Source organism: Galeopterus variegatus, unplaced genomic scaffold, assembly GCF_000696425.1.
Source record: "Galeopterus variegatus unplaced genomic scaffold, G_variegatus-3.0.2 Scaffold3416, whole genome shotgun sequence".
NCBI classification, from domain to species: Eukaryota; Metazoa; Chordata; class Mammalia; order Dermoptera; family Cynocephalidae; genus Galeopterus; species Galeopterus variegatus.
Genome location: NW_007729527.1, coordinates 172,073 through 185,535, shown reverse-complemented (window position 1 = coordinate 185,535; position 13,463 = coordinate 172,073). Strand labels below are relative to the sequence as shown.

Sequence of the window (13,463 nt, the reverse complement as noted above, 5' to 3'; positions counted from 1 at the left end):
CACGAAAAAAAAGACAAAAAGGAAAAAAAAAAAAAAAGAAATCACCCAAAGTTGCTCTGTTCCTCAGAGACTCTGGGAAAAAAGATTTTAGTGAAATATATCTTGTATAAATGAGGGGCTTTAGTGTGAAACAGCAAAATAAAGCTTTACAGAAATGTGTTTCTGTGCTCTCACTTCCAGGAATTTCAAAGGCCGTGTTGAGTTTTTTGTGGTAGTCAATACTATAAACGAAGGGTTTTGTTTGCTTTAAATCTTTTCTCTGACTTAGTTATTAATGTGGAGGTTATCTTTTCTAATTGATAATTTTTTGGAAAGAGGAATTCTGACAATTATTTCTAATTATAGTCTACTGAAAGTTTTTTTTTTTTGGATTGTTTTCTGCTCCTATATATTACGATTATATATTTATTAATTGAACTTGTAGGTGATGGAGAGGTGATTGAACAAATTATAAGCCTCCAAACCAATGATAATGGTGAACGAAGCCCAGAGTCCAGTGTTCTTGATGGAATGATAAGACAGTTGCAGCAGCAGCAAGATCAGAGAATGGTAGCAGATCAGGATACTTTTCCAAGTGGACTTCTAAATGGGGAAGAAACACCTCGAAGAGGTAAATATATGAGAAGTATTTTACCTTAATGTGATGCACTGAAATTGAAGAGTAAATGATGATACTGTCAAGTACATGTAGTGTGAAAAACTTTAAGGAGTACATTTTTACAACTTAACTTTATTAGGTGTAAAAATGATGTAACAAACGGACATTTGATTTTCAAGTACTATGAAAGGCTCCTGAAACCTTTTTTGCTCTTAAAGTTTACAAAATTGTATTAAACGGGGGCAAATAAAGTGTTTTTTAAAGGAAAACTACAGTTTAGCTTTTCCTTGCTTTAACATATGTAATTTTTGAAAAACTGAATTGAGTAGAGTACTAATTTTTCTTACTGAATCAGAAGGCTTGAACTGATTTTAAGTGCTAAGTCCTTCCTTGGTAATGGGATGTAGCAGTAGGCAGTGGGAATCATGTAGAGACTGGCAATAACAATGTAAATGAAAACTCACCCTCAGAAAGGTACCTGCTGCAGGTTAGAGACCAACACCATAAAATCCCAGCAGTGCCACAAAGGCAATCCCTGCCAATATCTCACCTGTCTGGGGTATGCAGCCACGAATTTAAATATCTGCTTTAAACACTTTTTTTTGCCAAATGTTTCTGCTTACTTGCCTTTTAGAGAATTCGCCTTTTCTTTTATGTAGACTCTTAATTTTTATTTTGTAATGGCAACTAGTGGGAAAATAATATATTTTACTGAAATCTACTTTGAGCAAATTACTTTATAGCCAAGGAATGTATGCTTTTATTTGGAGGAGGAAACCATTTAAAATATACTTGCCCAAGATTACTTTATTTCCTATCTCTTTATCACTTAGTGCTGTGCTCTGGATAGTTTCTTCAGATCTGTCTGCTCTGGCACTCTTGGTCTCTCTTTCTTCATCCAGTTGGGCATTTAACTGGTCTTTGAATTTATATTTCTTTTCTTTCTTTCTTTTTTTTTTTTGTCCTTTTTGAGACCGGCTGCACCGCGCTCAGCCAGTGAGCACCGGTCATCCCTATATAGGATCCGAACCCGTGGCAGGAGCGCTGTTGCGCTCCCAGCGCCACACTCTCCCGAGTGCGCCACGGGCTCGGCCCTGAATTTATATTTCTATTATGAATAGAAGTTGTATTGGTTGTCTTTCAAATTTAACTTTAAAGGTAATGTCTAATGCCTTAAGTTTTAGTTCTTTTTATATAGTGAATTATTTTGAACAGGTGCACAGAATTAGGTTAATCAATCCTTTGTTCATGACATACTTTTATCATTGGTTTACACGTGTCTTCTATTTGTTTTAAATCATGATGATAACCTACATCTATTCACACGATCTTCATTGGCTTCCCTCTCCCTAGGTAACAATTATCCTAAATCTTATGTAGGTCCTTCCTTTGCCTTTAAAAAAACATAGTTTTTGGGGCCGGCCCGGTGGCGCACTGCTACAGTGCGCTGCTTGGGAGCGTGGCGGCACTCCCGCTGAGGGTTTGGATCCCACATACAGACTGGTTCCCGCTTACTGGCTGAGCGAGATGCGGGTGCAACACTGAGGGTTGCGATCCGTTGCCGGACACGAAAAAAGAAAAAAAGAAAAAAAAAAAAAACATAGTTTTTATGTTCCTATATGCATTACTAAGAAGCATTTGTTTTTTAACTCTATTAAAAGGTTACTGGGTTGTTTGTATTCATTTGGGACTTTTTTCATATAATATTTCTAAGATTTCTCTACTGTTGTATAAGATTCATTTCGATTGGTGTGTATTATCCCATTGTATGAATATATCCAATTTTATTTATTCTTTCGATGGGCATTTGGGTTATTTTAAGGTTTTGCTGATCACAAACAAAAATGCTACTACAATCTTGTATGTGTCTTGTATATATTTGAAAGAATTTCACATGAAGTTTGTTTATTTTTTTTGCAGCTGGCTGGTAAGGGTATCCGAACCCTTGACCTTGTATGAATATTAATCTAGGAGTGGAAATGCTAAATATAGCTATATGAGCTTTCAGCTTGATTGTGCCAAACTATTGTCCACAGAGGTTGTACAATTTACATTCTCACCAGCAGTATATAAAGGATGCTGTTGCTTCACTTCTTCAATATTTGGTTTTTTTAGTTTCTTGATTTTTGCCATTTGAATAGGTGTCAAGTGGTAATACAATCTTGATTTGAAATTTTGCTGTATCACTGAGTTTGAATGTCTGTATATTTTTGGTTTTATATATATATATTATTTTTTTTTTTGCCCCATATGTTATTTATTTTACAGTGTTTATCACATTTCTTATCTGAAGTTCTTTGGGAAGCTTAACCCTATATTGTTACATATCTTTGCATACTGCTGTGTATCATTGTGTGTTTTAGATAATGAGCTCATCTTTAGGAGGAAATTATTAGTGGGAATGATGTGCAACCAAAGTTGAGGGCTTATCTTTCCAGAATGGCTTTATAAATGGTTCTGTAAAGGTACCCAACATTATCACCAGCGTGGTTTTTTTTTTAATAGTAAAATATGTTCTATAATATTTGACTTTATGTAAGAAGCTTTATAAAACAGTGAATTAGATATCTGACAAATTGCCTTTACTGAAAAGAACAAAAATCAGGCTACTCCGAAGATGTGATCACTGCATGGAAAATAACTTTGGTGGAAGATGGCATTATGATATACAGGTCCTGCAAGGACCAGTTCTTTAACTTACCATCTTTGTAGTTTTGGGATCACATGGTATATTAGTCAAGGTTCTCCAGAATCAGTACGGTATGTTATAATTATATGAGAGGGATCTTATTAGGGAAATTAGCTCAAATGATTGTGAAGAATGAATGGTCCCATGATAGGCTGTCCCCAAACTGGATGCTGGTAGCAAGGCTCAGTTTAAGTCTGAAGGCCTCAAAACCAGGGAAGCCAATGGTGTCCTTGGTGTAAGTCCTGGAACCCAAAAGCTGAAGAGTGTCAAGCTCTGATGTCAATGGACAGGAGAGAAGAGTGTATCCCATCTCCAGCAGATTGGATGGTTCCTGCCCATATTGAAGGCAGATCTTGCCCACCCAGTCCACTCAGGCTCTAAAAAGATTGCTTTACCTGGTTTCTTGGCATTCCTTAGTCTAATCAAGTTGACACCTAAAATTAACCTTCATAGTTCCACTCCTTGTCAACTTGGTGTCCATACTATCTCCTTAAATCATACTTAATCTTCAAATGGGCCAATGATGTTAATAGTTTCACCTAACATGTTGCAGCTATCCCATGTACAACCGAAAACATTAATCCCTTTGCCAGGAGAGGAGGTAAAGTCCTTAGATGATATTTATTCTTCTGCCAATATCCCATATAAATGCAAATACTATGATGTAAATAAAGTTAACAGTATTTAAGTGCTGATATAAAGTCAGTAAGTCTCATGGTACATGATAAAAAATAAGAGGAACAAAAAGATGACTGCTTAATTAATATATGTATGATATATATACACAGAGACATATTCTTAACACAATATGGAGGATAATTACAATTCTTGTTTCTGTAACTGGTTACGTGGTTGAAGCTGGTATTTATAACTACCTTCTTCTACTATCTATGCTGTGTATTCCCTTTGCTTTCAGTGAGCACCTCAGCGGGTCGTGGTTCTTTACCTGGTGGAGTGACCCATACCTTCATACCTGAAGAGTCTGGGCCATTCATAGTCTTGCCTGGATTTGATTGTTATAATTTTCCATTGACCTTAATTATAGGGCACGGCAGTACTAAGAGATGCCCTAAGGGATCTCTTGTATTTCAAACATAATCTTCCTACCTCTATTGTGAAGTACTAGTCCAGCTTCCCCTTGGTAGTCTGGGTCAATCATCCCAGCCAACACCAAGACTACTTTCTTAGCCAGTTAACTCAGAGGCACGATGAGCCCAAAGTGGCCAGGTGGCGGTTTTAACTTCCAGTTCAGTGGGGTCATTTTTATTTCCTGATTATGCAGGTTCCTCCCTCTGGAACCAAGATCTCTAGAACAGCAGAGCATAAGGTCACAGGGACATATGGATAATATAAATTTGAACCCACCAACCCAGATGAGGTATAGGCTGGTGTTTATGAATTCCTAGGGAAGGGTCCTCCTCTTATCTGGATTCAGGCTGAGATAGACAAGTTGTCTAATCATCTACTTCTGCTGATAAGTGGAATAGAATTTTGTCTAGGGTATAGCACTCCAAAAGATTCTGGTTTTTGGGGGTACTGGGTGGCTATTTCTCATTTATAGCTGTGTGCCTGATAGGACCAAGGCCTTTCCATATGGGCATTAAAACTCAAGCCCTTGGGTTTTATCACACATTTCGAGGTGTCTGTGGAGGGAAGTTTTTCACATTACATTGCTAGAACACAAAGATGGTAATTTTTATGTTTTTAAAATTATGTTTTGTTGAATTGTATGGAATGGTAGATAGAAATATTGTTAAATGGTATACAAAATCTTCTTAAACTTGTAGGTTTGAGTTTATTTTGCCTGATTCCTTTTCCTTGGGCTGGCAGAGCTGTAAGAACTTTAAAGACAATGACCTCACAGATGAATTAAAAAATTTTTTGATGAAGTCATGCTGTCTATTGACTAGGACTATAAAAGTTAGTATGAGAAATTAAGGTTTTTTTCTCTTAAACTTACAGTTTATTTTGGCCAGTATTTATTTTGAAAAAAAGTTAATTCTGTAGAAAAGTTGAAAGGATAACACAATGAACGCTTATGTATATTTTACCTAGATTCATTATTTTGCTACATTTGCTTTATCTCATTCTGTATATGTACACACATACACAAATACTCTTATATATTTTTTCCTGAAGCTTTCGTGAGTAAGTTGAAGACTTGTGACACTTTATACCTCAGTCCTTCATTCTGTGTTTTCCAAGAACCAGGGACATTTTCTCACATAACCATACTATAATGATTACACTCAACAAACTTTGTACAAGGGGATTTTTTAAAGTTCATGGAAAATGGAATTAAGAGATAAAAATAAAAAACATAAACTTTATTTCTCCATCAATTTCAAGACACTTTTGTAAGTGATGATACCAGTCATTTAGTTCATTCTTTAGAACTCTGAGGATCCTGGGAATTTAACCATGTCAACGCAGTCTTTTTCATATTATTAACTGAAGAAAAATGGGTGTCCTTTAAAGATTTTTTAAGATTAGGAAACACAAGTCAGAAGGAACCAATCAAGACAGTAAGGTGGATGTCTAATGATTTCTCACTGGTACTCTCACAAAATTGCCCTTGTTTGATGAGAGGAATATGAGTAGGAGTATTGTTGTGGTGGAGGAGGACTCTCTGGAGTAGCTTTCCTGGGCATTTCTCTGGTAAAGCTTTGGCTAACTTTCTCAAGATGCTCTCATAATAAGCTAATGTTACTGTTCTTTGGCCCTCCAGAGCAAAATACCTTGCCATGACCTTTGCTCTTAACCAGTCTGCTTTTACTTTGACTGGACCACTTCTCCCTCTTGGTAGCCATGGCTTTGATTGTGCTTTGTCTTTAGGATCATACTGGTAAACCCATTTCATCTCCTGTTATAATTCTTCCAAGAAATGCTTCAGGATCTTGATCTCACTTGTTAGAAATTTCCATCAAAGGCTCTGCTCTTGTCTGCAGCTGATCTGGGTATAACAGTTTGGGCACCCATCGAGCAAAAAGTATGCTTGTAATTTTTCAATCAGAATTGTGTAAGATGAACCATTTGAGATGTCTCACTCAAAGGCTCTGCTCTTGTCTGCAGCTGATCTGGGTATAACAGTTTGGGCACCCATCGAGCACAAAGTATGCTTGTAATTTTTCAATCAGAATTGTGTAAGATGAACCATTTGAGATGTCTCACTTTTTTTCTGTATGTTTTTTCCCCTGAAGCTTTTGTAAATTGAAGACTTGTAACACTTTATACCTTAATGCTTCATTCTATATCTTCAAGAACCAGGGACATTGTCTTACATAATCATACTTATGTAACCATGATTACACTTAAACTTTATATTGATGCAGTATGACAGGACTTGAAGTTCTTGGAAAAATGGAATTAAGAGATTAAAAAATCCTGATTTCTTTGGGGCATTGTACCCATAAACTTTTTGCAAACATCAGTGGTTTCATCATTCTTCTACCCAAACTTCACCATAAATTTGATGTTTGTTTTTGCTTCAGTTTAGCACACCATAAATTTGACGTTTGTTCTTGCTTCACTTTCAACAGAATTCATGTTGCTCTGATAGGGGCTCTTTTCAAACTGTTGTCTTATCTTTCTTGGTGTCTCAAATGAGATCCTGTTCAGACATGTTGTTAACAAGTTAGTGTATACTGAGTTTTGGTGCAAAAAAAAAAAAAAGGGCAATCCTTGCATAGTTTTTTCATTATTCCCATTTTCCACGAACTTTTTGAAGACCCCCTTGTACTGCTGTCTAATTTATAGTCCTCATTTCACATTTCCACAGTTTTCCCAATGTCCTTCTTTGTGGCTTTTTTAAAATTTAGGATTTAATTAAGTCTTGCTTGTTGCATTTAACTATTTTGTCTCTTTTAATCTAGAAGTTTTCTCATAACACTGGTACCTGTGAAGGGCTCGTGCCTGTTGTTTCACAGGAATGTCTTCAATGTGTGTTCTGTAATGCAGATTAGTTTATATTTGGTAAATAGAATGTTGTTCATTGAAGTAGGCAGAAGTTGTGTTCGCTCATGTGTATTTTTCCCTAGGCAAGGAGAGGTGGCATAGCCGGAGTAGAATGTGATAGCCTCCCACAGGAAAGGATATAACCTTCAGTTTTTCTGTAGCATTAATAGGAGGAGCCCTCTCACCCTGTATTTTAAGACTGTCCTTCCTAGAAGCCTGTGTTTAGCTTCTGTTGCCTTCAAGCTTGTGGAGGTCGCCCTCTCTCCTGTCGCCCTACCACCTTAGTGGCAATCCTGTTGTTTACATTGCCTCATCACCCACTTGCTCTGCTTAGTTCAAGTGCTGTCAGCATTTCCCCACAATATTTCATTTGTATGAATTCTTTAATATCCACTTTGGCAGCTCTCTTCCTGGGTGGCACTATTTCTTGAGAGTCACAATTAATGTTGTTGTTAGAGCTCTTCTCAATTTGAGGAGTCTGTCTTCAACACTAATTTTTCCAAGAGACTCTTTTAGGGTGCACTTTTGAAGAAGGCAAGGTTGTTAGGAATGCAAATATAACATAATGGAAATGTTTATACATTTTACAGTTTCAGAAAGTTTAGTGGAAATTAAAACTTAATATTTGTTCAGTATTCTATATTTTGATCTTAGTCACATTGTTTTTTTCCTTAAAGTTTTTTTTTTTTGTCTTTTGTCTTTTTCCGTGTCCGGCAACGGATCGCAACCCTCAGTGTTGCCCCCGTACCGGACCGGGGACCGGCAACGGGATCGCAACCCTTGGTGTTGCTCCCGCGCCCCGCTCAGCCAGTGAGCGGGAACCGGTCTGTATGTGGGATCCGAACCTTCGGGCGGGAGCGCCGCCGCGCTTCCCAAGCGGCGCACTATCCAGTGCGCCACCGGGCCGGCCATTCAGTATGTATTTCTAAAAGATAAGGAATTGTCTTAAAATGTACCCACAATGCCACTACCATACCTTAAAAAATAAATTCCTCAGCATAACCAAGTACCTAGTCAGTGATTCAGTTTCCAGTTGTTTTAAAGTAATAAATGTGATTAGTTTTTTGCAAGACTGTTTCATAAATGGTATAATTCTATCAGAAGGAACATCCAATACCTAGTCTCTCTTTTTATGATGTTAGTAACTAGGCTTAATGTCTAGATTCAGTAATTTATCAGGTATTCTTCGCTATCAAAGCTTCATCATTTGCTACTTTGAAAAAAAAGGTATAATTCTATCAGAAGGAACATCCAATACCTAGTCTCTCTTTTTATGATGTTAGTAACTTGGCTTAATGTCTAGATTCAGTAATTCATCAGGTATTCTTCGCTATCAAAGCTTCATTTGCTACTTTGAAAAAAATTTTTTTACCCAAATTTCATTATCCAGTAGTAAAGTTTGTACGTACTTACAAAAGCAGGGTAGATGCTCAATTCTTTTGATTTATTTACCTTCAGAATAAAGATTTATTCTCTTTCATCTTTCAGCTGTGACCAATTTGTGTATATGTGTGTGTGTTTCAGTGTATAAATCGCATTGTTGGGATTTAACTTATTTCTGGTGTTTCTTATTGATATGTAAATTGTTTCATCTCTGGCCAGAGATGGAAATGACTGGTAGTGATCTTGCGTAGCATCCGTGCTATCTGGCATGGCAAGATGTTCATTTTGTAAGTTTCTTGACCTAGATCTGTAATCAGTTTTGTCTTTTCTCTTAAGCAGCCCTGTTTTCTTTTAGTGAGAAATAATTTTTTATAATTACATTCTGGGCAATAGGAGTCTTCCTTGCAACTAACTTGTACTGCTTTTTGAGTTATCATTGAAATGGAGGCAGCAAATACTTTTTTCAGTGGTATCTAAAATGTTTCAGTGTTCTGTTATGTCTGTGTTTTATGACAACTAATACCTTGAATATAATTTTATAAAAGTGTTTCTTTCATGTGTTTAGCTAGAAGAGTTTCAGTGATTGGTGGAGTAATACTGGGTAGCACTTACATTTTACAATGAAGTTGAGAAGGTTTTATATGTACACAATAAAATATAGTGAAAAGCAAAATATGGAATTATGATAAGAAATACAGAAAATCACTATCATGTATATAGTATGACACTTCCATACCTTAAGAAAAACCCAAACTCCTCAGTATAAGCAAATACCCAGTCAGTGTTTCAATTAATAATAATTATAATTAATTTTAAAATTTGCATCAGAGTTTCATGGTTATCAGAACCGAGAGGGTCATTTTTGAGGTACTTTTCATTGTCAAGGAGGTATCAGCAGAGAAAGACCTGAAGAATTGTTCCTTAACAAGCATTTATTTTCTTACCTAAAGGAAGACTGGACATATAAGCCTGGAATCGTGGATCTACAGTTAACCAGGGATTTAGATTCCTGTTTCTGATCCCTGTCTTATAGCTTGGCTTTTAGTCTTAACGTCACCTCAAAGGCCCAAGATAGCTGCTGAAGCTCTAGCCATCATGTATCTTTATCTGTGATGTAGGTTGAGATTTAGGACAGAAGAAGGAAGATAGGCAGAAGATATAACAGGCATTTCTAGATGAGGGAACTTCTTTTAAGCAGCCACATGGCATTTTTGCTCATAACTCATTCACCAGAATGTTGTCATTTGGCCATACTAAGGTAACGAGGAGGCTAGATAATAACAGTTATTATTGGGGACAGCAAAGAGCCTAGATAAAAATTTGGAATCTGTAAGGAAGAAAAAGAGAATGGATTTTGTGAGTTAGCTAGCTGTCTGCCACAATATAATTTTCACAAAGAAGAGCATAGCTTTGCTCTCTTATGTTGTATTCTAAAATAAAGTTGACCTTGGATTGTATGAAGGAGATACTGATTAAGAGAGTAGTGATCAGTGCCCTTGATAACAATCTCTGTAGTGGAAACAACCACAAATTTTGCATAACTGTTTAGGATGAAGAGAATTTAAGATTTTTTCTTACTATAAAATTATGAGGTGTCTGTTCTGAAAAACTTAGGTGATAGATAAAAGTGTGAAAATAAATGACCCTACTGTTCAGAGCTATGAGCACATAGTGTTGCTTCCCAGTAGAGGTAATTCTTCTCATGCATGTAGTTTGTCTTGATCCAGTTATAGTAGAAATTCTATTCATTAGTTGACAGAAATTCAGGCTGTCAAGGCAAAATAATTTCATAAAGTTTATTGGGAGCAAAATGTGAGGATATAGTCAGGAAAATACCAGCCAACAGAGTTGGGAATTGCTCTGGGAGCCTGTTACAAAGAGCAAAGATTTTAAAGAGAAGGTTACAGAGTGGAGGGGACCATCACAGAGTGGAGTTATTCCATTCTCATTGGTGGGCCAAATACAGAAGTTAACACTCATTGGTTACAAGTTACATCAGAAAGTTGAAAATGTCTTTGTGCAGTTTTGAGCAAAGAATCTTCATGCTTCATTCTATTATTGACTGCTTTCACACAAATTATGCATTAATCAGTGTGTTTCAGCCCTAGGCACGTTTTAGCCTTTTCTTAAGAACAAGATGTTCACACTGAGGTCATGAGGCTCAACACAAGGCAGAGATTGTTAGGGAACCTACTTTAATTCTTTCATCACATTCTAAAAGCGTGAATGAATTGCATATACAGTCTGTTATCTTTTATAATACCACCCTTCTTAGCTCATCATCTTCATTAGGAGTAGAATTACAGTTGAAAATGACACCTATGAGAGCCTTGAATGTTACTTTGCTTTATTGATTGAGAAAGAATTGTATACAGTGTTTCATTATTAAAGGGAAATTTACAGATAACAGGAATTTCATTTGGCTGTAAGTGAAAAACCTCATTATGCATACTGTGCACTGTTCCTTAAATTCACATAAAAGTGGTACAGTTGACAACTTCTTGTAAACGGAATTTACAGATAACAGGAATTTCATTTGGCTGTAAGTGAAAAACCTCATTATGCATACTGTGTACTGTTCCTTAAATTCACATAAAAGTGGTACAGTTGACAACTTCTTGTAAACGATTGTCTGATTTAGAAATCCTTTGAGGATAGAATAATATTCCACTGTAATCAGTGTGGGCTGCAGATGTACCTTGAGAAAAAAGTGGTTTCCTTATAAATCAGTTTTTGTCCTTAAAGCATTTGTACTTACACTTAGTCACTTGGAGCATGGCCAAGATGTCAGTCTTGAAACTTTTTCCAGTGGGATATTAAAGGGAACAAAAACATAAAGCCACATGTTTTCAGTAATGTTCAAATTGGAGAAAAGGGATGTTCAGTCTTTTCCCACAGAAAATAAAAATGGTGTTAAGTATCTTCCTCATGGTGGAAGGTCTTTTGCTTGGAAATTGGTCACAACAACATTATCTTCGTTTGTATCATCTGAATGAAATAAAGGTGGTTAGAAAAACTAGTAACATTGCTACTTCTGTAAATAATAAAACATTTATAAACATGATAAATTTGGAAGAGGACTCTGCTCTTTAGAGAAAAAAATTGTAATCTTAGACAATTATGGGAACATTTTGAGTAGCTAATATGGTACATCCTGTTTAAATTGATTCCAGTAGTGCCAATCAGAGTACAAATGAATGAATATTTTTGTGTTAAATATGAAAAATAGGATGTCCTAGCTACCTCTGAGATTTCTATTTATTCATATTAAATTTTCTAAAAAGGTTTGTTTTAACTTTAGGAATTTTGTATATTGATTTTAAAAGTATATAAACTTGTGATTTCTAGAATCATGATTAATTTTTGTTCTTTATATTTCTTAGTTATCTGTCAGTTCAGTTAACTAATACGAGTGGGTATTTAAATTTGTAGGAAATTGGAAGACTTCCGAATAGAGAAAGGTGAAGAGGAAAGAAATCTTTATATAATAGGAAGAAAAAGGAAGACTTTCCAGCTCTCACAAATGGTAAAACCTAAATTCTGTTTTCTTAGGAATAAGCAAATTAAAAATTAAATTGAATTTTAGAGTTTTCTTTTTGATTTATAAAAATAATAGTAACTTTCTTCCGAAGTAAAATATTTCTTACTTAAGGTTTTCTGTTTGGTATTTTAAATAGTAGACTTAAGGAATTAGGAAGGATTAGTTTGAAAACTTTAAGAAAGTTACATAGTATGGAACAGTGCTAAAGGATTCCAGAAAACTGTAGTCTAATGACCACACAGGTCAAGAATTATAAAATTACTAGCACATCAAGAGCGCTTTGTGTTCATTCTCAATCACTTCTCTCTTTCCTTCAAAGATAACCAACTATTTAAAAAACAAACAAACAAACAAACAAACAAAAAAAACTTCTCTCTTTCCTTCAAAGATAACCAACTATTTAAAAAACAAACAAACAAACAAACAAACAATCAAAAAAAAACCAAAGATAACCAACTATTTTGACTTCTGAAACTACCGGTTAGCTTTATCTATTTATGAAGTTATCTAAATCATGCATTTAAAAAAAAATTTTAGATGTTAAATGGTTTGTGTAACTCTACCTGACAAAATATTATCTGTTAGTATTTAATTTCTCTCTTTGGATTTTCTTGGGCATCACACAAGTAGCACCAACATTGAGTTCGTGAAGGTACACAAAATGTGTGCAAGATCAGTATTAGAAACTATGGTGAAAACTGATTGTGATTGGAGGGTTTTTGTATCAATTGATTGCTCAGTCTTGAAGTCATGTTGTAAGAGGTCACATGTACGTGCCTATTGTATTCCATTGAAGGCCCTGTTTAAGCTTGATGGCCCTAAGTGCTTTTGTTTATGACTTGAGCTTTGAGAATTAAATAAAAATAGTTAATATTTTAAAGTGATTCAGTCCATCCTTAGGTCAAGTACTAAAAAAAAATATATTGACACTCTGAATGAATACCTAATGGCTATAGTGCTAGGGTATTTTTCTAATCAAATTTAACTTCACTAAAATAATTATTGAGATTAATTTTTCAAATATTTTTGTTGGAAAAATAAGTTTTGAGAGATTTTTATTTACAATTTTTTTTTTACTTAAACATATTGTACATATTTATGGGTAAAAACTATGTTTCGATATGTATATATAATGTGTGTTGATCTATTTAGGGTAATTAGCCCAAGCATCGTTGCAATACTTAATCATTTGTGATGTGCACATTTGATCTCCTTTCTTCTAGTTGTATGCTTATATGTAGTAAAACATTATTGATTATAGATTTTTGGTTCAATTAGACACCAATAGGGCTTACTTT

The 13,463-nt window shown here is 35.3% G+C and overlaps 1 protein-coding gene across 1 annotated transcript in view; it reads left to right on the top strand.

The window, feature by feature from the left end:
• Positions 1–13,463, top strand: part of BRWD1 (bromodomain and WD repeat domain containing 1) — a 110,031-nt gene that overhangs the window by 38,657 nt on the left and 57,911 nt on the right. The window contains 3 exon segments of the mRNA XM_008584987.1: positions 425–610; positions 2,740–2,749; positions 12,057–12,150. Coding sequence (XP_008583209.1) covers positions 425–610; positions 2,740–2,749; positions 12,057–12,150 — 290 coding nt within the window.